This window comes from Calidris pugnax, unplaced genomic scaffold (genome assembly GCF_001431845.1).
Source record: "Calidris pugnax isolate Ruff unplaced genomic scaffold, ASM143184v1 scaffold20, whole genome shotgun sequence".
NCBI classification, from domain to species: domain Eukaryota; kingdom Metazoa; phylum Chordata; class Aves; order Charadriiformes; family Scolopacidae; genus Calidris; species Calidris pugnax.
The window spans coordinates 27,534,508-27,556,535 of record NW_015094510.1 but is presented as its reverse complement, the minus strand read 5'-3'; the positions used below and the strand labels follow the sequence as shown (position 1 = coordinate 27,556,535).

Genomic DNA, 22,028 nt, shown 5'->3' with positions numbered 1-22,028 from the left:
CATGATATGAAAAGATAACAGTCTACATTTCAAGAATAAGATTAGAAAGTAGCTGAAAACAAACCTGCAGGCACCTTTTCCAAAGTCATACACAGACCGGTGGCAAAGAGCACCTACCCCCTACAAATTTCCATGGGAGCAATGCCAACTCCCTGCCTTTAACCAGGAGCTCAGCGCTGTACAGGAGTTTACTCAGTAAGCTCAAGAGGACACAAGACACTTGTCGCTGTCTTTAGGAAAATCTTGTACCCATTTGCTGATCATACAACGTCTAATTATACATGAGCTCCCTTTGTACAGTGACTGGTTACCTGCAGCTGAGCTGACACCAGTACAGCACCAAGATCTACCCGAGATATCTTAGGTGTTCATACACCCCAAACTACTTAATACAAAGAGTATTAAAATTTTTAGTACCTTTACAAGGAATAATTCTGAGGTTAAGTCAGATTCATTAATTCTGCCCTGGTGACCCACTGTGTTGACTCTGCATCAGCCATTAAAGAGTCAATAACAATCAATAGTCATGGCTGCATAGCAATACACACCACTGGAGGTTTTCCCTCTAGGAATCAGCAATGGTATTTTAGTGTGAGACTTCTTTACAAATGCTGATTTTTAAGTAGTATTCATCAGTGACAGCTCTGATGCTTTAATTGCTGTCAGAGCAGCTGTAGAGAGTACATCCCAATTAGTTCTTTAAAATACATGAAGCAGTATCACTCAAAATACTATTTTTACCATTTTTAGGAACGACTTGATCCCCCTCCCCCTTTTTCACATGCAGAAGCACAATGTGTTCTGTTCCACCTTCTTCAAACACTGCAGACTCTTCACCACACTAAATCAAATGCTGTAAGAGCCACCAATACTCCCTGGGGACCAGATTTTGAAGTGGTTACACTGAGCAGCGCTTTACTATAAAAATAGTCCCGCTGGGACCCAGCCAAACCTGCAGGAATATGCAGCTCAGCCTGGGGTTGTAACATTGCTTCTGCTCAGCACTCTGACCAGGGAGGGAGGGATTAATCTCACAGGACTTTAGTCTCCTACAATTTAGGAGCTTAGACCTAAGCTAGTGAGACTATGCCCACTGAATAGCCAGTGGACAGACTGAGAGACCCCCTAGGAGCGTGACTCCCCTCACCCACTGTCAACACGCTTTCAGGGTTGTGTGAGTTTGCTGCAGGAAGGTGCTGATTTTCCCTCAGTGGCTATAAAAGCAGCCTAGAAACCTAGGTAAGTTGCAAATATTTAACATTTGGAAGCTTAAATTAGGTGACACAAACTTACATAAATACAGTAACAATGCTATTACTGCTACTGCTGGTAGAATAGTGAGACTTCCCCTAAATATCCTTATGTTCACCACCCACCCATAGTGGAACATGTTTTGGGTAAAATATCCTCTGTGTTGTCACACTAGATCAAGTGAAGGAGTACAGCTGGGGGGGTTACATTTACTATGTGTGATTCAAGCGGACACAGCTCAGATTTCTACAGAAAACACAGATTTATCCTGGCTTTTCCCAGCAGCCTCTGAAACAATTGCTTAAGCGAAAAGACACATTGCCAAAGCCCAGGATTCACATTGAGATTACCCACCCTGTGAAACCACACACACAGTGCCTAACAGAGAATGAAGCCGCATCATGATTTTTTATTATTATTTCCCCATAACCCATAACAACAAGTGAAAGCACCCTCTAAAATTGCCTTAAACCACAAATGCCGCACGAAGCTGGCATGCTAGACACAGCTTGTAAATCTGATTTAATTGTGAATGGTAGAGTGAATAATCAGAGCTCAGCAGCAAGCCTGATTACACATGAACACTACCCAGACTGCTCGGCATCGCTTCCCTTCTCCTACCCCTTCCCCACACTCCTCTGGGCACAGCACAACCTACAGAGATGACCACCATGATGCTGTCTGCAATCTCTATTTTTACACAGCTGCTCATCACTGGTGTGTATCAAAGCAGCTTCCAGGTGAGCATTAAGACCCCTAACCCCTCTGCAACACGGCCACCAGTGTTACACACACCCCACAGGACTGAAGATGACCTATCTAAAACATAACAGTCAGTTGAAGGCAGTGCAATGGACCCAGTCAAGCACTGATGAGTCTTTCCTATGACACTGCACTCCCAAAGCAGGGAAGATGATACAACATAAGCAATATATTAAAAAACGTCTAATACTTTTTTAAAATGTTGCATTCTGGAACTCCTCCATGCCTACAGGGTTTTCAAAGGTGCCTGAAGAGGTCAGGCAACTAACATCCATTGACCAAATAAAAAGCTTCCTTATGATTTAGGGAAGATTTGGTACTAAAAAAGCATTATGGAAATCCCTGTTATGTTCTGCTGAGAAAAAGAGCTGATCTACCCGAGCAGTGCCTGAGGTGCCATACTCACTTGGACTTGGCAACAACCAGAAGGTCTGTGAAGAGGAAAAGGTGTCGCTCCTGGGTTTGCAGACCTGTCTTCAGCTGCACGTGGCCATCCAGGATGAACGTTCGGTTGTGGCACATGAACGACTGCACAAGGGGACATGCCTCTGGGCTGATGGGGGAGAAACAGCCTTCCCTGCAAAAGGAAATAAAGGGAATGAAGGAAAGCAAATCAGCCAATTGCCTGTGAGTGAGAATCAGGCAGCGACTTCCCACACCCACTGCCAAAAAAGCAATTTATTTGACCACGTTTCAGTGAAAGGTGAGAGGGACAATAAAGATAATCCAGCAGTCTGATTCTGAGACAAAATCTGTTAGGCACTGTCCTTACTGAATCCTTTACAGCCCAAGCATATGGATAGCACCTAGAAAAATTTAAATACAGCCCTCTCTATTTTGTATTTGTCTCCCTTTGTGTGGAAGTGTTTGAGAAACCACTGCACCTTCTGCAGCCTCTCCATAGAGTGGAAACATATGGATGACAAAGGGACGACCGCACACCCGCCTTGGTCAGGAGACTCATACCTGGGGTCGAGAGCAATTTACAGAAGTTATTCAGAATGAAGGACAAACATAAGGTGCAAGTGAACCTTGCTAGAGACAGACCATGCCCGAGACACAACGTGGGAAGAGGCAGCTCAGCCTCTCTCCCATCACACCACCCACACTGAAGTACACTCCCATCCCAGGGTTCACTCATGTGACTGGGGCACGGCTACGCCGGTCCATGGCTGTGATGTGTTGGGGCTGCTGGATAACCCAAACCCAGGTCTACGGGGGGCAGGTCAGGCTCCCTCCTGGAAGACACTGACCTTTTCTAAGGAGGTATTGAGTAGGGTGCAGTCCAAGGTTACTGATGGTGGAGACATGATTCCCTCAGCCCCTCTTGATCTAACTGTTCTGTCTGACAGAAAGGAGTCGAACGGTTACTGAAGCAGAAATGGGAATTTCTCTGGCATGTGGGTCAGCTCATTCACCCACACAGGATATCCCCAGTTTCCGAGCCGTGCCCTAAGAAATGTCTGTTTATACATTGCCCAACTGAATGAATGTGAGGGTCAGAGGGGAGGACACTCCTCCTCTAGGGCTCTCTAGAAGCTGGTTGTAGGTCAGGCACTCCCTTGGAAAACCAGAGACATGACTTCAAATTCTCTCAGGTCAGAGGACTAAACCTGGGTCTCCTGTACCCTGATGTACCTCAAATAATGAATTTCTGGATTAAAACCAGCACCCATAAGCAATTTTGCTCATGATTTTTAGACGTAACTTTTCAATTATTTGCTTTCCCTAGAGGTGCCTCCAAATGGACCATTTCCCTTTGGTTGAATAAATCAGTTCCATTTTTATTCAAATGTATTTAATTTTTTTTTCTTGTTAAAAAACAAAACAACAAAAAATTAAGCTAAAACTTGGCAGGATCAGCTTGGCAAGGAAAGGCTGAAGTGAGCAGCTTTGCAATTATAGTTTATTCCTGGTCCCACTCAAATGGATGACAAACACCTAATGAGTTTGCTGGGAGAAGAAATGGACCTTATAGAGTGAAAGTCACAAAATAAATGGGAGAGATATGAATGTTTTCACAACAGTGAGCAGAGAAAACCTTCAAAAAAGGTCATAAGCCTTCTTGTGCCTCCCTTAGAGCCTGTATGATTCCCGACCCTCCTCTCCTTGATGCCTGTGGCTGGATTACTCAGGAAATTATTTAAGATATCCTGACAGCTGGGAGAGAAAGGATAAGCTCTGAGATTGGCCTACATTAGCAGGACACACTTTCACTGATCTGTAAGGAGCTGGTTAGGATCTCTGCCTGCTGGGGAGAGCCCTGTTTGGCCTTGGTTTCCCCTTTCTGCCCAGGAGCCTGAGTTTTTGACAGAATTCCTCAACTTAATTCATCTTAAACTGTGTCTTAATCTTGTCTTTCTTTACCTGCCTCTTCAGGGAAGAAAGAAAAAAAAAAAAGAATGACCTGCTCATTGAATAATGCAAATCTGAAGTTACTTGATCATTCCTCAGCAGAAGGTGTGTCCAGGAGTGTGGGGTTAAAGCAGGGAGAGGAGTTTTGGTCCAGTGCAAGAGTGACACATGCAGCGTGGCCAGCAACAGGAGTCAGGGGACCTGCAAGCATCTCTCTTACCTTGCCACTTCATGGGACTGGGAATTCAACAATTCACCAGTTCATCAGTGCCTGACAAGTTACTGGGACACAATTTCATGAACTCCCTGGCAGCACTTGGCATAGAAACTTAAGCAGAAATCAGCAATGGCGACCAGTCCACCTGCATGAAGGTTGTGTATGGCCTTTACCTCAAAGGTTAAATCAGGGGAATTCTCATTTATATTTGAACCCAGTAACAACATCATGTAGAAAAAGCCCTTTCATGTTTCACTGCTGTAACCAAATCAGCAGAAACATTCATAAAATCACACTGGAGTGCCTGTCCCATTTTCTACATCCTGATTTGTAAGCCCAGGAACCTCCCAAGTCAAAATCTCAGTCATGCAGGCAAGCAAAGGAAGGTGCAGTAGGTTTATTAATGCCAGCAGAGGTCAAGCAAATTGACCTTGCTTTTAGAACAGGAAAATGCAATAATACACATTGGTTATTTTAACAAAATCTGCCTTTTGATCCAACACCTTCTAAGCTTCTCTGCCATCTGAGCTCTAACAAGTATGCTCACATACCTCTGTAGAGTTTTACCTGATAAGCCTTGTCAAAAAAAAAGTGAAAATATTGTCTTCCTTTGAAACAAAGTGGAAAAAATCAAAGCCATTAATTCAACCAGAACCTTCTAAAGCCCCAGGACGAATGAACATGGAGAAAATTCACCAGCAGTGACAAAAAAGCCTTTTGGAAAGCATGCTTTTGATCCTCTCAATTAATGTTCCATTGTTACAAGACATGAATGAAACCCAAGTTTTATTACATTGAAGAAAATGCAGATCAGCTATACCCTCAGGCACAGGGATTTATACGAGAGGTATTTTTGGAGTTCAGTTTTTAATGGCTCAGTGATTTTTCTGGCCATTAAATGGGTCTAATTTTGAAAAAGTGTTAAGCAGTCAAATACTGACTCTGAAAATTCCTTTTAATAGAATTATGCAAAAATCAGTACTTAAGTCAATGTGATTTCTGATATAATTTTAAAAGTCAAAGCAAGTAATATAGGGCCTTCTCTCTGTTCCCTTAAAAGTCATTCTATGATTAACACATGTAAAAATCCCACAAAGTAAGATCTTTCAGTTTGGTATTTTAAAAAAAAAAAAAAAAAGAACCCAACAGCCAAGTTTGTTAAGAAGGAACTCTGATAATGATGCTTAGGTGGCACTGCCTTTCTAATTCTCTAGTCTCAAGTGGACATTTCTTCCTGAACATGCTATTCTAGGGATCTGAAATTTCCATGTGTGGTCTTAAACAATGAGTAAATTCTTTGATTTGAGGATATGTACCAAGATACTCTTGAGTCATTCAGGAAAAGACTACAATCACTGTAATGGCTGAAGTGAATAGAAAGATAAAGGAAGATTTTTCTTCTGGCATTTCCAGAGTCTAAATTTTTACACCTATTAATTTTTTCAATTTAATCAAAATAGGCATTTGATGCCTATTTAAAAGAACTCTTCAATTTTGTAGGTGTAATATATGAAGCCGAAATCCGAAGTAGTCAAACACTGAAAAATACATCCCTGTTGTATTCAGTGTGAAAGCAAACACATCACCACTCACTTTGTCAACCACAAAAGAAACCACAAAAGCACAAAAAATACTTATTCTTCCCCCCACGGAGCTTCCTTGGGGTTTCTCAGTCAACTGATAGCTGAATGGCATGACCCACAAAATGTTTATTCTTGGTGTAATGGAGAGCCCATCTTTATTCTCTATTCGTAGTGAAAACAATGAAAGAAATTATATTTTCCAAAGAAGAGTTTAACAGCCCATGTTAAGTGGTTACTAAATCCACAATCCAAATGTCATTTATGCCAATGGGAAGCTTTCCCTTGATTTCAGTCAATGATGACTTCAGCCTATCTATGATTTAGGTTAAGCTATAAGACGCCTCAGAGGAACAATCTGTTCAGAGGTACCTAAGCTGGAATGAGCTACAGCAGGTATCTCAGCTGTATGACATCCTTCTCACAGACTGCCCATGCTCCATCCTAAATCTCACTCTGTTGTTTCGGTTATTGTTCTCCGCCAGAACTTCTCTCCACTGATGGGATCTCTGCAGCCACAGAAGTTGATTTCCTCTAATGATGCAGCACCAATGCTCTTTGCTCGATTGATACCTACTGAAATAAAATATCACATTGCTCTTGAACCTCTGAAGTCTTTCACAAGAGGCAGGTGAGAAATGCAGCTTTTCATTAGCAGAGCAGTAAAGTGGCAGCTGTTCAAAACTAAGTCTGAGTCAGCCCAGACTCGTGAGAGGCTGCACATGGTCTGTCCAATACTTACACATACACAATACCTTTCCAAATTCCTCCCACAACAAAGAACTTAGCCTATTCTCATTTCACACATAGGTATGATGATAAGTAAAAATACTGTGTGCTTGTGCCAGTGCTAAAGACCAAGGAAGGACCAGAATCTCTTTCCAGTTTTGTGCCTACACACCCAGAGCTTGCAGTTCGCCACATAAACCTACCCTTGTTTTGGCTACAGGCTAAGGAGGCCACCAAGCAGAGCACCCACCAACCCTCCTCATGCTGCTCAGAGACCTATTTCATGTATCTCAAAGGCCAGTTTTGGATGTTTGTAAGGAAGCAGCAATTTATCTTTATTAAGGAAAAATAAAACCAATAAATTTTCAGCTTCAGTATCCCTCAGCAAAGCATTTACTTTATCGTCACTGTGTCATGGCACTGGGCTAAAGAAACCCACTGAGAGAAGCAGGAGCTATTCACACCCTTCCAAGGCTAGTGAAAACAGCAGCTATCTGCACAGTAAGAAACATCCACAGCCCAGCCCACAGTACAGATTTTTGCCAAAATGGATTTATCAGTCAGGGATGACGTATGATTTGTGACCAGAAGAGATACCCCAAAAGCAAGCCTGATCTAGAAGTCAAGTTCCTTCATTTTTTTAATAGAGCTTATATTAGAAATCAGGTAACAATAATTGTACTTTCTTTCCTGTGCCTCCTACTCAAACCCTTAAGCTCCTAAAACTTCCTGTGAGAAGGAACTTCAATAGCATCTTAATAGATGCTTGCTCCATATTTTTGCTAACAAGGCAGGCCCTGCTAACTGGAGCTTAGAAGCAGAGATGCTTTACTGCTGGAAATCCCTTAACACAAAACACATATTACCCATATCATGTGGCTAGAGGGTATTTTGCATTCTAGATAATTAACTTAATAAGGTATTGAGAACAATGCTTTAACCAATCAAAAGAAAAGAGCTCCAATTTGGTGTGCAGCACGGTCTCCCCTGAGACAAAGTGGGCAAAACCCCAAACCTGTAAGACAGCAGTGAGTACTGATCTGCCTTGCAGGGGTGCTTATAGTGCACTCAAGTGCAATATTAACATTTCAGGACTTCAACACATATCTAATTTCATCATAAATGATAGTTGGGACGTGACTTGTACTGTATTCTGGCCAACCTGACAATATCACCACCACAGATCATCATGTTCTGTGTGAGAAAAGAGAATGGGGAAATACGAAGTGAAAGAAGAACATTTTTTCTACACTGAAACCAAATGCCCACGCTAGGGACTGAATGCAGAACAACAGAGATGGTCCTGCTTATGCTCCTGATGAATTTAGCCTCTCTCATACTGACAGCTCATTAAAGAGCATGGTCTGAAAACAGCTGTTTGGCCCAGCCTGCCCCGTCCCCACTCCCTGTTTGGCACGACCACCCAAAGACCTGCTGGCTTCAGGGCCAAGCATTTGCAGCTCCTCTCACCATGAACGAGGCTCCACACAGACAACACTCACAGAGAGCAATCTGCAGGCTCAGAGAAATATATAGATGGACAGGTTATATAAAATAATCCTCTGCATTTTTAAAGGTGGTAACCACTTACTACTGTCACTGCCTTCCAGCCATGACCAGTGCTCTTGGGGAGTCACCCATGTGCTCAGGATCTTTGGTGCTTCTTTCCACTTTGACTCCTCGTGATTTGGAATATGCTTTTCATCTAAATTTATGCAGCATTTTATTCTAATAATTATACCTGAAGGCTGAAAGGAAGCACAAAATGTATCTGCCTGGAGGGCTGGAGTGTTTTCCAGGAAGGTGGTAGGTAAGATATGGGCCAACACGAAGTTACTATGCTGTTCTAATCTTACGCTGACTATTTATAGAAGGGACTTGGAGAGACAAGCATAAAACTCTCTTAATCACATGGGCTGCCAACCCATTTCTGAAAATCTGCTGTCAACTTGATCCCTGCTATGCTAAGGGAGCTTCTTTCTGAGGATGCTGGGCATGTTTGCTTGCTGTTATCTATGGTAAATCTTATACAGTTGAAGCAGCACTTTGTGAAAACAGTGCAGCATTCCAGAAATAGCAAGTCTATTTTCTGCAGCACTCCATTAAAGTCCCCCAGGCCATCACTATTCCGTACAGTAGCTTTTGTACAATGAAACAAGTGAGATCCGCCCAGTTTGCCAAAGAGCATTAATTACTTTCTAAGTATTAAAATGCCTGCTCCTACTTCGTAAGCATACTTTACTGGTTGCATCTTTTTCTTCTTTTTTTTTTTTTTTACAACTAATGTATTTGAGCAAATCAGAGGCAGTCACCTCTCACATCCCTGCTTTTTAACTCATGGACTGTGCCTGCGGATCTCACAGCAAGCTCTCTGCCCCGGGCATGGGTCAGCCCCGCTTCACAGCCTCCAGCCCAGGGCTGTCCTCACTCTACCCCTGCAAGCGGTGGACTTCAGCAGGAAACCAGGTACCACTTCTCTGCTTCTGAAAATCAGTGTACACATTTTAACTCAAAAGATATTGAGAAAATGTTCCAACTTAAATTACTGTAGGATTCTAAAAGCTGTTTTGTAAGTATCTGAAATCATCTTTGAATGATGTCAAAATCTTATTAGGAGCAATAAAAATTATTATGGTGAATCAACATGATTTACACTAAATGTTCAACGTGTAGAGGCATGTAACTATTATTTTTCTGTAGCCTTCCAACAATCAGCACTAACGATTAAGACTTGCAGTAAAATGTCCCATAGCTGTAGGGTAAAAAAAAAAAATCATCATTAAAAAAAAAAATCTTCGCACCTTTCAGGATGGAAGCTTGGCAGCTTAACTGAAAACAAGCCACACTTAAGTAATTTCTACATAGCCAAAAGGACAATATTCTCTGCAAAGCAAATATGTAATACGGTATGGTGGCTGGAGACACAAAACACGCTTGTGGTTTGGTTTACTTCCAAGGTTTTTTTGTTTTATTTTAACAAACAGCTGCAAGGTGTTTACTCTGAAAATTTAGCACAAGGGCAAAATTCACTATTGGTATAAATTAGCACCACAGGTTTCGGTCATATTTTGCCTGTTTCTACCAGAAAAGAATTTTGAGCAAGTTATTTAAATCCTATTGAAAAGCTCTTGCAGTGTGGGTGTCCGTCAGTCCTGCTACACAGCTCTGCTAGCAATCAACAAGTCCAAGGGGTTTTGGTCCAAGTCTCCCTGAGCAGGGGAGAAGTTTGGGGGAGAACATATTCACATGCATAAGTCAGTAACACTTCTTTTGGCCTTTGGAAGAATCAATCTTCTGTTCCCTGCTGCAGTTCCCACTCATTTTTACCAAGTCACATAGCACCACCACCTTGAGTTACTCTCCTGTTCCAGTTGCACCACGGAAATGCTGTTCCAGACATTGTCTAACCAGATAAAGATTTTGTTGTTCAAATGAAAAAAAGTCAGAAAAAAAGTGAGCTGGAGAGAGCCAGAGAAGGAAAAAAATAGGATGAACTGAGGGCAAAGACAAGGCCAGAAGTTAAGACCCCAGCACTGCAGTTCTGCACCATGGTTGTCTGGACTTTTTGGGAGATTCTTGTGGCCTGTAAGAAGTCTGGAGGCACAGAGGCCTCCTTTACCACTTCCACTTCCCGGCTCCTCCCTACCCGTTCCAAGGAGGCATACATAGAGGAGCACTCTGGCATCTCAGTTTCACCCATGTTGCCCCACGAGGATCCAGTATTATTTTAGCAGCCTGAAGGGATAAGGTTTCTATCCTACCTTAATTTTTTGGGAAAGCAGCAATAACAGTTGGGACATTTAATCCCACTTAATCACAACTGGAACATTTAAAAGCCTTCCTCAACTCCACTGATTTTGAGTTATCTCATGGATGAAACTAACCTTTCCTTCAAAAGGGTGTTTCAAATACCTCCTTGCAAACTGTATTACAAGAGTTCAGCACAGGTCATGTAACAGCCAGGAGTTCTGGGCTACCAAAAATAGCCAGGACATGCTGCAGATCTCTGCAGAAACAGGTCATTTACTTCAAGCTGAGGTGCACATGAGAAACAATTGGTGTGGGCATCTCTAGAATTCCTTCTGGACCATCATGTGTGGCAGTAAGTGAGCCCATGTGTGAGTATCTGCCCACTCATCCTCTGAAGCTACAAGTTACACAGGCTTGTAGATGGGCAAGTCACTTGTGTGACTGTCCTTTTAACAGGGAAACATAGCATTTTCTAGGTGACTGCCTAGGTTTATTGCCTGTCAGTCACCCCACACAATTATTGGGTAATATCAGGGGAGCTGCTCACGGTTTCTCAAAGTCTCATTGAGGACAGTCATCCTCTTTAGCCTCTGTTTTTTCCATTCTTCAAGAAGTAATTCAGCGAGGCTCTTCCCTCCTCATGCCACCCGGGTAGAGCCAGCAGTTAGGCAACAGCAAGTTTTAAGAAAAACAAATGCATTCAAAACAGTGCAAGACTTCAAATACGTGGCCAGGTAAAGCAAACCTGGAATCCACCAGCTCCTGCTCCCCAGTTGCCCTTTTTCAGGAGAAAATTCCCTGATTGTAAACAAAGTAATCACATACAAAGTGACCTATAAATAGCAGCTAGTACTGCCTTTAAAAAGATAAGCCCCTTCACCGTGCTTTATCCTCTGCAAGCTGCAGCTCTCATTGAACCCGCTGCTGCCTGCCTTGCCTGTAGCCCCACAACTGTGGGACTCTGTGGGGTGAACTCCATAAAGCTCCACCGCAGACGTGAAGGGAGGATCTGCCCAGCCCTCATATTGGCTGACGCTTTTAAGGACTGCCTCCCTGTGAGGGACAACCAATATGGGTGCCACATGGAAGACACTTCACTGCACCTCTCCCAGCTGTAACAGGCACAAATCTGGCTTTGGTTTGCCTCAAGGGCTTTAAACCATATTTTGATACTAGTACTACAGCACAGGAATTATCCTATTACAGTGAAGAGATTACTTGATATGCCCGCCACTGCCAGCTATTGCAAGTGTAATGACCCAGATTCCTTCTCAACAGCCAGCAGACAAATTAGTCGCTGCCACATGCACCTGTCTGCTGCCCTATAACTGAACGCCTACACACTCAACAAGTTCTTTTCACAGAGCTACTCCGGCAGGTTAGCCAGAGGTTTCTATTCCACCAGTGATCCGAGCGGGGGATAAAAGCTGTTAGAGGATTCCCCATATCCCTGCACCTGATGGTAATGACTTTACGTAAGGGAGAAGTGGGCACAGGCCAGTTACCTGCAAAGAACAGCAGCCTGGAGGAGGGAGAAACAGAAGAGCCCTTCCCATGATGACGATTTTCCCCGTGTTTATTTGAGCCTTTGATATACCAGAAGAGCTTGCCCATGTCTGATTAGCAACCTCCTTGTAGAAATGCATGTCACAGTTGACACACCATCTACCGGGAAACCAGTCCTTCTCTTGCACAGCAAAAGGGAGAGGAATGAGCGTGAGGTTGCTTAGTCGGAGGGGTTCAGCCACCACATGTGTTTCCAGAGTTCTAACAAATGAGATGCCTTGCAAAATACCAGATACAGTTTTACTATCAGAAGAAAATGCGGAGGGAAGGAAGGTGGATGAAAACACCTCAGCTCTGCCTATTCATTCAGGTGAAGGTCTTTACCATTCTTTTCTGCATTTTCTAAATAACGCTGCCATGAAGACCTAGGATGCACCTGGATGTCCTGAGACACCGACTCCCACCGAATGCAGTCTGCGCAGTGCGCAGGCTCCCTGTAGGGCACACCAAGACCCAAACCAGCACACTCATCCCAGTACTTACCACCGCTTCCAGCTAGGGGACAGGACAGGCTGAACACCGATGTGCCAGTGGGTGATATGCAAAAACAATCCTGGAAACAGATGTAGACCTTTCTCCTCCTAGACCATTCATCTACAGAGCCAGGCTTGCTCGCATGAATATAAGATTTTTGGTCCCAGGAACGCTGCATGTCCTTCTCCAGAGTGACCCACCTTCAACTGCAGGAGGGAGAAGGAAAGTCTCCACTCACTCCAACTACCTTCTGCTTTTGTAGTTACATCCCTCTTCTGGGAAGAAGATGAGTTGCCTAAGGAGGCAAAGAGCTGAACCTGGGTGATCCATCAAAAGGACACCGACTTCAAGGCCAGCAGTTTCACAAAGAGCAGAGGTGGTCTGGTCTGTGGGGACCTGTCTATGGAGCAGGCTAGAAACGCCTAGCATAGCTTACATTGAGCTTGCTAGAATAGCACAAACCTTGATTGCAACATAGACCATGGTCTCTCCCTGCCAAAATACCCAGTGAGCCAGACTTCTTCCCACTTCAGCCCCAATAATTGCATGTTTGGAAAACACTGCCGTGAACAGTTATTACAAAACACTCCAGAAAAGCGTACTCGGCCAGAGGTTTAAAAGACAGCAACATTTGCAACTGCTTTTGTGAGGGCCTTGCTCTTGCCCAGGCAGGTTAAACAGAGTCTGTGGACAAGTGGAGGAAGCTTCTCAGGAGCCCCTCATGAAAGTCTTTAATTTTTTGACACAGACCTGCTCAGTGCTGCCAACAGTCATGCCATACTGAGATGTGCAAAAGCACAGCTCCAGGTGTTTGGGGAGCTCTTTGGTCAATGGGAGAGTGCCTAAAGAACAGGTGCACTTGGGAGGTCAGGCAGCCACTGTGCTGATGTTTTTTAAGTCATGATTTTAGATTCAGGTACCTAAATTATTCATATATCTTGGCCTCAAGGCTTATTATCCTTTATTGGATCTAGCCCCTGATACTCATACACTTAAGACACAGGCACAGAAGTAATCTAAAAACAGACCGTTACTCCCATGGTGTGATTAAAAACTCCTCACCAGCAGTTTTGTGCACCATGAGGAAGGAACTGGACCAGGAGAAGCGATGCTGTATCAGCCAGGAGGAGAGTTCAATGCGTATTTAATGCTAGCCCTTGTCAGAGGTGAGAGCACCAGAGGCTGCACATCAGCCTGCACATCATTAGAGGTTTTCTGCTTGTTTACACAAGATAAACGACCGCAAAGCAGTCTGAGCGAGTCAGTCTGTGATTTCCTCAGGTATGCCGCTGCCCAAACTGCTTGGCCAGACTGTCATTTGGCAGAGATTTTATTGTCTAAAATCAGGGATACACAATGGCTGGACACCAGCTGCATTCTGCCAGACCTCAAGGCCTAATCCAAAAAGCCCCCAAGATGGGCCGCAGCCAAAAGCACATGTGGACAGTGAGACATCTGGACAAGCAGAGCACTGTGCTCATCCCAATGAGCAGTGCCCCTCGCTGTCCTGCCTTAAAACTGTCACAACTTGATCCAGAGGGGAATCGGCTTAAAGCGCTGGTGTTAAACTATTAGTCATTTATTGTAAAATTAATCCCTCATTTAAACTCCAATCCCTCCAAAACCCTGTTTCCAAGCCTTCCTTCTTTCTACCTCTAGCCCTTTTCTTTTAATAAAAAAGACAGCGTATCTCTCAGAGCTGCAGCTCGTTTCGATCTCCAGATGTACAAACATCGCTATAAGCCAGTTTGTATGTCATAAATGAAGAACTGATGGGTTTTATCAAAAACAAACATATGCACATATACACATACATGCTCACACACAAAACAAAACAGAGAAAGCACAGCGGGGGGACAGGAATGCCAATCTCTGAGTTAAAAGGCCATTTGAGGCCTCAGAGAGTTCACTTTGTTCCTTGTTAACAGTTAATAAAATTTTATCCCCAGCTATTACTATGTAAAAATAACTTTTGCGTTCAAGCACATGGTTTAAGGAAACAATACTCCAGTGTCATAATTAGCTTAAATCAAGCAAGAATTAAAAATACTATTAAAATGACAACTAGCACAATATCATCACAAGTTATTTTAATTATGTGCAATACCATTAAAAAGGAAGAGCAATTTGATACAAAATAATGTTGGGGTTTTTATAAATCAATATTTTTCTAAAAATTCGTGTTTCTTTACCTCACACAGGGAGACATGTTATACTGAAGGGAGAAATTTGGGAAAATTCTCCAAAATTTCTGCCTATTCAGATTAAGCATAAAACGTTAAAATATCAAAACTTATCATGAAATGGAAAAATCTCAGAAAAAATCCTGAGCAGAAGTGTCGAGGCTTATTTAAATCTAAAAATTAAACACAGAAGCAAAGAACTTTTCATTTGCTTTGTTGACTGGGTCTTTAGGACCAGTATTTTCCCTCCATCTTGATGACTAGAAACTTGATTTCTAATCAAACTGTGATTTTTATAACTACACAACTCCTGGAGCTGGAGCTTTACGGAAATAGCTGTGAAATACCACAAGTCAAGATAAAATGAGTGGTGTCTGTACTTAATCCCTCACATTGGGAAACTGTTTTGTGGGATTTTGCCTTTTTTCTTTCTTTCTTTCATAAAATGGCTTTTGAGTGTATTGGGGTATCTCAGACAAAAGCCTGTAAGATGAGGAATGGAGGAGATGGGGCTGCCCCCGGGGTGCTGCCACTTTTGATTTTCACCTGAGGGAACCATTCTGATGATAGTGACAGCCCTTGTACTTCCCAAAAAACCCATGAGCCCTGCGGCTTCAGAAGGACTGCCTTGCAAGGGCTCCCTTCCATGGCGTGCCTCTTCCTAAGGGTGAATGAAGGCATTCATGAGCCCTCACAGAATCACAGAATCACCATGGTTGGAAGGAACCTCTGAGATCATTGAGTCCAACCTTAAAAAAACAAAAAACAACCCAAAAAAACCCACCAACAACAAAACAAAACACACAATACCCCACCACATCACACCCACCCACAAACCAATAATCTCGGGCACTAGAGCATGCCCTGAAGAGCCATGTCTACACGTTTCTTAAATACCTCCAGGGATGGTGACTCCACCACCTCCCTGGGCAGGCTGTTCCAGTGCCTGACCACCCTCTCAGTAAAGTAATTCTTCCTAATATCTAATCTAAACCTCCCCTGCCACAACTTCAGACCATTTCCTCTGGTCCCGTCTCATCTCTTGTGACCACGCTATTTGGGTGGCTGAGGGCACGGGGCCACCACATGGTCACCACATGGGCCACCACGACACCCGACCACCACTTCTGTTTCAAACACCGTACATCTTCTTACAGTTACCTTGTTACCCCATTATCCTCTCCCCTCACCTCCCTTTCGCAGCCTTCAAGGGAACCCCCTCCCACCCAAAGTGCGATACCTGCGTATGGAATGGAAGGAGCCTGGGACAGTACCTGGCCACGCTGCCTCCCATCCTGGTCTGGAGCCCATCTCTCCCCACATCACCACTGCTGGTGGTGTGTAACTGCTTCAGAGGCAACACCCCACACTGACCATAGGTGTAAGGCACGCACAGAAATGGGTGCACATACACACACAATATGGCGGCCTTTTGTCTTTCGAAGCCCCTCAGGTTTAGCCATGAGGCGTCATCTGTCTCACACCATCCCAGGGCTGTGCCCTGCGGCGGGGTGGCCCTTGCCCATGCCCCACGTGCCACCAGCAATGGCACCATCGATGGTCAAGGGGTCCTGCTTTTCTACCCGGCAGGTTTTGCTGTGGTGACTGATGGGGACAAGCGCCCCAGTTGTGGGGTGGCCTCAGCCAGGTGGGTGCCATCCTCCCTTCACTCTCCAACACATGCTGTCATGGTTCCCCAGAGGCCCATGATGGCTGAGGGGACAACAGCTGCTCGGGGTGTACCTGCCTCACCCTGTGACAGCCGGTAAATAAAACGGCTGTGGGGTGCGACAGGGTGGCAGGCTCTCCCCCCTCCATGCCCCCATACCGAAGTGCTGAGCTTCACCAACCAAACGCGCCTCATGGAGATTATTTTGCTGGGTGAAATTATTCGCTGCCATGGCAACAAGTGAAGAATGAGCAAAACGATTACAACCAAAATACCTACTTAACAAGTTAGTTACTTGCAATGAACTTCTATTACTTTCCTCCCCGCAATCGGATTTGCCTGAAACACCTAATACTCATCTCCCCTGTGAAAAAGAGACAGTTAAGGCCTTCTGGCAATTTACATTTATTAAAAGTCTCTATTTTTGTCTTCATCCAGTCACATAGCTTGGATCATCCACATATCTTCTGACTAAAACCCTGAAAACACAATGTCCAAGACTTTGGGAACACTCTGTATTTGACTAGCGCCAAGTGGAATGTATTACTAGATTACACATATGATCTTCGTTATCTGGGATATTTAGCATTTGGCACGGGACCTCTGGAAGATAACATGCCAGAATCACTTACCGTGCATTGGGAGAAGGAAGAGCAGCCTCTCAGTGAATGGCACAACAATGCTTCAATGTACAGAAAGGGCAAAAACACCTTGGAGACTTGTGAAATCCTTATATCTTACCTATAACTTCTTCAACCATAAAAGCCACATAATAAAATTGGGTGGGGGTGACTTTTTAGGTCCTTTCTTTTTGTGTTCTTTAAAGACTTTTCATAAAACCTTTTTAAAATTATGCTTTTTTTTTCTTTTTTAAAACAGCCCCTGCTTCTAGCTTACATCAAAATAACACAATAAACATGCTTCACACTGTAATAAAGAGTCGTTTTATTACTAATATTTTAACACCTTTAGTGTGCAGAGACACATATCTATAAATGGTCATGAAGCCTCAGAAATTGTGAAATTATGTTAACAAGTTTAAGCATGTAAAAATATAACTTTCAAAGATCTGGTGAGATCTTCGTGCATGAGGAAAGGAGAAGCTGCCAGTGACTGCAAAACAGAATTTGGCTGTCCCTTTGAAGTACCCGAGATGCGAGCAGAAGTCCGCCAACGCAGAACAGAAACTTGGTAGTTTGGGCTTTGTCACATGCTAAAATTGTTTTTTGAAGGGGCAGCAGAACAATTTGGCTAGAAACAAGTCTTTATTATTCTATATCAATTATTTTGAGATGACAAGACCTGATGCTTAAATCCGGGCCTAAGACATTTCTGTTTCAAGCTCATAATTTGTGTTGCACTGAGGTACAGCATTAAGTTGTGCAGTTTTCATTAAAGGACACCAAGAAAAAAGTAAGAGGAAAATTACAACTGCGGAACAGGTCCAGGGCCAAATATAACTAACCCGAATCCTTTGCTGTTTTCATACACGTTAATGGAGTTAACAACCAAACTTATTTTTCCTGCACCTGAGTATCAGCCAAGAAAAATATCAAAAGCTTACTTTTCCAATGTATTTCTAGAATAACTTTGCTCAAAGTGCTTCCAAAAAGGACATCTGATGATGTGAAGCAGTCCTTACATGCCTATTCATCCCTATTTTGTGAGGAAGGAGAAACTGCACAGAAAAAAGGAAGAGAAACAAGAACAGGAGGCAACGAATAGTCTGCATATTTTCATCTCTTGGAAGTAAGGGCCCAAATTCCATTATAATACCTGTACTATTTACTATGTTCCCCTGCTGCCTGCAGTTACAGTCGAGTGAGGCAGGGATTACAGTGTGGTTGCACATAACACCATGCCATACACCCATCCCAGAATTCTTCTGTAACTCCTTTTATATGACTGACATGGCAAGGCAAGATTTGTAAGGAAAGCTTAACTTTCATTAAACCAAATGTTATAGCTGGGGAAAAAGAAGACACCCTTTTAAGCAGACAAGAATTCTCTTTCAGGAATGAAGAAGAGGACAATGGCACAAACAAGCTTTTTCCAGCTAAAACATCTTGCCTCACTTACTTACATCCTCATGCCATCGGAGCCACAACAACACTACCATTAAAAATCCTTAATCCTCTTAACGCTAAATAGCCATCTCCAGATGTCACAATGGTTTCTTTGAATAAATACCATCAATAAATTTTAAAATGCCCCGAAGTAAGTCTGTCCAAAATGGGTGCCACCGCATTTTATGGAAGTGCCCTGTTTATAAAAGCAAGGACACCTGACACATAAAGTGGTATAAAAATACAAACTGACTTGTGCTTCTAAGTATTTCCTGCCCTTTTAAACTTTGCACTTGCTCATTAATTTCAACAAATGTTGAGGTGAGCCAGCTGCTGAGGTGAGAGGATTCGTATAAATCCCTCACAGATGTTTGCTAACTTCAGATAGGAGCTTTATTATCTACAAGTCATTAATCAACCATTAACAAGTAAGTGTTATGGAGTCCCAGTATTAAGGTTCACTGCCAGAGGAGAATAATGGATTTTGCAGGCTGGCTGTGTCTACAAGAAAGGGAACTAAGAGCTGAGACAGCTCTGAGATAAAACATTTGGGGGAGATTAGAAAACATGAGAAGTCATTTTGTTGCTCTTCAGCTTGCCTTAAGAGAAAGCACTTCACAAGAGTTAAGCATTTACACAACAAACTGAGTGGAAGGTTCACACTCATCCATCAGTTTGGTGATGAAGAGGAATGTGTCTTGCACAGCCAAACAAGGAAGTCAGACACAGGTGAGAATTACGGCTCCTGTGAAGAATAATAAACACCATCCAAAGTGTTACTCTCTAACTGCTAGACGTTGAAGCTACAAAATCACCTGTTCTGGCCCTGAGGTCCTCAGACTTCACCCGATACTTCTCACTACAGCCACAGATTTCAGTTCAAACCAACAGGAGCAGCTAAATCATTGCATGCCACAGGCAGGGGACAGACGTGGCTGAGGCAGCATCCACCAACTGTGAAAGCAGCAGGGTCCATCAGGTGGGCAAAGCACTGTCCTCACTGCAGAACACGGCAACATTTGCCCCTTCTTTGGCCCTCACCACCACAAAGTTTCTGCCAACTGGCCTTACAAAAAATCCTACCGCACATCAGGTGTGGAAACAATTCTGAGCTGGGCTGTACAAGCAAGACATATTTACACTTAAGAAAGCATACAATTCTTAGGTGACAATGTACACACTGAGTGTGCATCCCACCCAGTGGCTCTCCAGCTACATCCAATTTCTGATACTTATGGAGCAGGCAATAAAACAAACCAAAAAAAGGTAGAATTGAAGAAAAGTGTTCATGTCTGAACCCCATCAGACAAATAACAGAAGACTGAAATATAAGCATCGAATATAGTTTATCTAATAATATCAAGGAGCAAATCTTAAGACACTCAGACAAATCTCGAAGGGAATAAATTATGGAGACATAGGCTTATAAGCTGCAAGAAACCCTGAAGTCCAAGGACTGAGAGATCCCATCTCTCGTCCCCTGTACTCTCCAGTTATTGCTCCAGTTATTACTATGGACTATTACTCCCCATAGTAATAGTCCGTCTCTAATTTCACAGCCTCAGTTATGAGTGTGTTATTTGTGCCCAAAAGGTGGTATCACAATTATGAACATAGCTACAAATGTAATGAAGAAATAATAGTGAATGAAGAATAAAGGTGGTACAGGCAATCTAAACAACTTCAGTATACTCATGAAGGGGTTACAAAATACCCACTCTTACTTTAAAGACCTGAAAACAAAGTCAGAGAGAGGCCACAGAAGTTGTTTTACAGACAGAACCAGAACACATGTTGCTGGCTCTCAGTCCTAGGCTCGGGCCACTAGACTACACAAAAAGGTGCAAATGCCGTTAGGAATTCATTTCTAAGTTTCCTCTTTTATGTCATAGCCAGCAAAAAGACCTGCAAGTAGTTTCAACTCATTTTCCTTTCCTATTTTGCAACTCTGATGTTTTCACAGAATACTTTCACAGGTTTCTGAAATACTGTGGAATTCTGCACGATGACAAATATGAAACCAGGTATTAGTTAGATCAAACACAAAGAACTTTCCAAAGCTCACATACAGATTACTTAACACACCACAGAGTAGGAAAAAATATTCCTTACAAAGCCATACTTTAATTTCCCTCAATAATGTTTCTTCGTAAAGAGCTCTACGCAGCTGGAAGCATTAACAGCCTACCAGATGGTTCACTTCTTGATAAACACTTATGTTTTGTAAGTTTAAAGTCTAATGAACTGTAGTGCAGGAAGACAAAAGTTATGTATGCAGAGCGGTTCAAATGGCAGGTCAGGGCTGGGGCTGGACAGGGGACTGGCTCCATAGAAACTCCCATTTCTATGGTAGCTTTACGTTGGTGGAAGGGGGGAGGAGGAACAGCTGATCCTGGCAGAAGATGAAGACAAAAAATGCTGAACGCCTCACACCCACGCACACCCACGTACACACACAGCCCCGCAAGCTGCTAATGCTGGATGGGAGAAGACTGTGACCACCAGATCCTGGTCCACAGCATTGTCCTAAACCTGTAGGTGCTTCCAGACCCCCAGAGGGCCTCTACCATGCAGCAGTCCATGACAAAATCTTAGCTCAAATTAGACTGTAAGATCCCACAATAACCTCTCCTGAGTAATGCCGGGTGCTGCACAAGTGTACAAGGCAGAAAGGAGGAAGAACTCACTGACTCACCTTGAGACCGATCGAGATCTGTTAAGTGCTTTGACAAAGATCAAAGAGGGTGCAGACTGGCGTCTTTGGGCCAAACTCTTCATTTTCTGATTGGAGAGAGAAACAAAATGAAACCGTAGGTGAGATTCAGAGCAATATCTGCATGCACACAGAGAAGTCGCAGCCAGACTCCACATGGGAAAAAGGCTGAGTGATTGCCATCAGCAACCCTGGAGGGGAAAAAGAGTTGTAAAATATCACATATGGAGAAAAGCAGGAGTACAACCAAAAAGCCAGTGATAAAGAAACGCTGATCATTAGTGTCTATACACAGATATCCAAAGTAAACACCTAGAGCTCATCCTCAACCACTTTTTGTCCCTTAATAATCTATTGCACTTTGAATTTATCAAATATTCAGATGGTGGTTCAAATTTCAAATGCTTGATACATTTCTGTGTCAGGTCTGACATCTACCATAAATTAAGGTTTGGATTCCAGCCACCAAACCTTACATGCTGCATTGGGCCACCTTTTTTCCCAAATCTTCAGAGATGAGGGCATTTTCCTTTTCTACTAATTTAGCTGGAGCATTACGTCTTGTCTCTCAGTAGTCAATAATTACATTTTTTGTCATTCCTGATTATGTATGGGACAAAATAGGAAAGTGAGAGGCAGGGCAGCTCTTATCACAGAACTAGGAAGGGAATGGGAAAAAGGAGACAAAGGTAGAAAATGCAGGAGGAAAAAAA

General features: G+C 43.1%; 1 protein-coding gene across 1 annotated transcript in view; it reads right to left on the bottom strand.

Annotated features, from left to right (window-relative positions):
• The window catches only part of ARHGAP20 (Rho GTPase activating protein 20), a 51,035-nt gene extending 29,644 nt beyond the window's left edge, over nt 1–21,391 (bottom strand). Inside the window, 2 exon segments of the mRNA XM_014965689.1 lie at nt 2,420–2,590; nt 21,298–21,391. Coding sequence (XP_014821175.1) covers nt 2,420–2,590; nt 21,298–21,380 — 254 coding nt within the window. The 5' untranslated portion in view covers nt 21,381–21,391.
• Between the last annotated feature and the right edge of the window lie 637 nt (nt 21,392–22,028).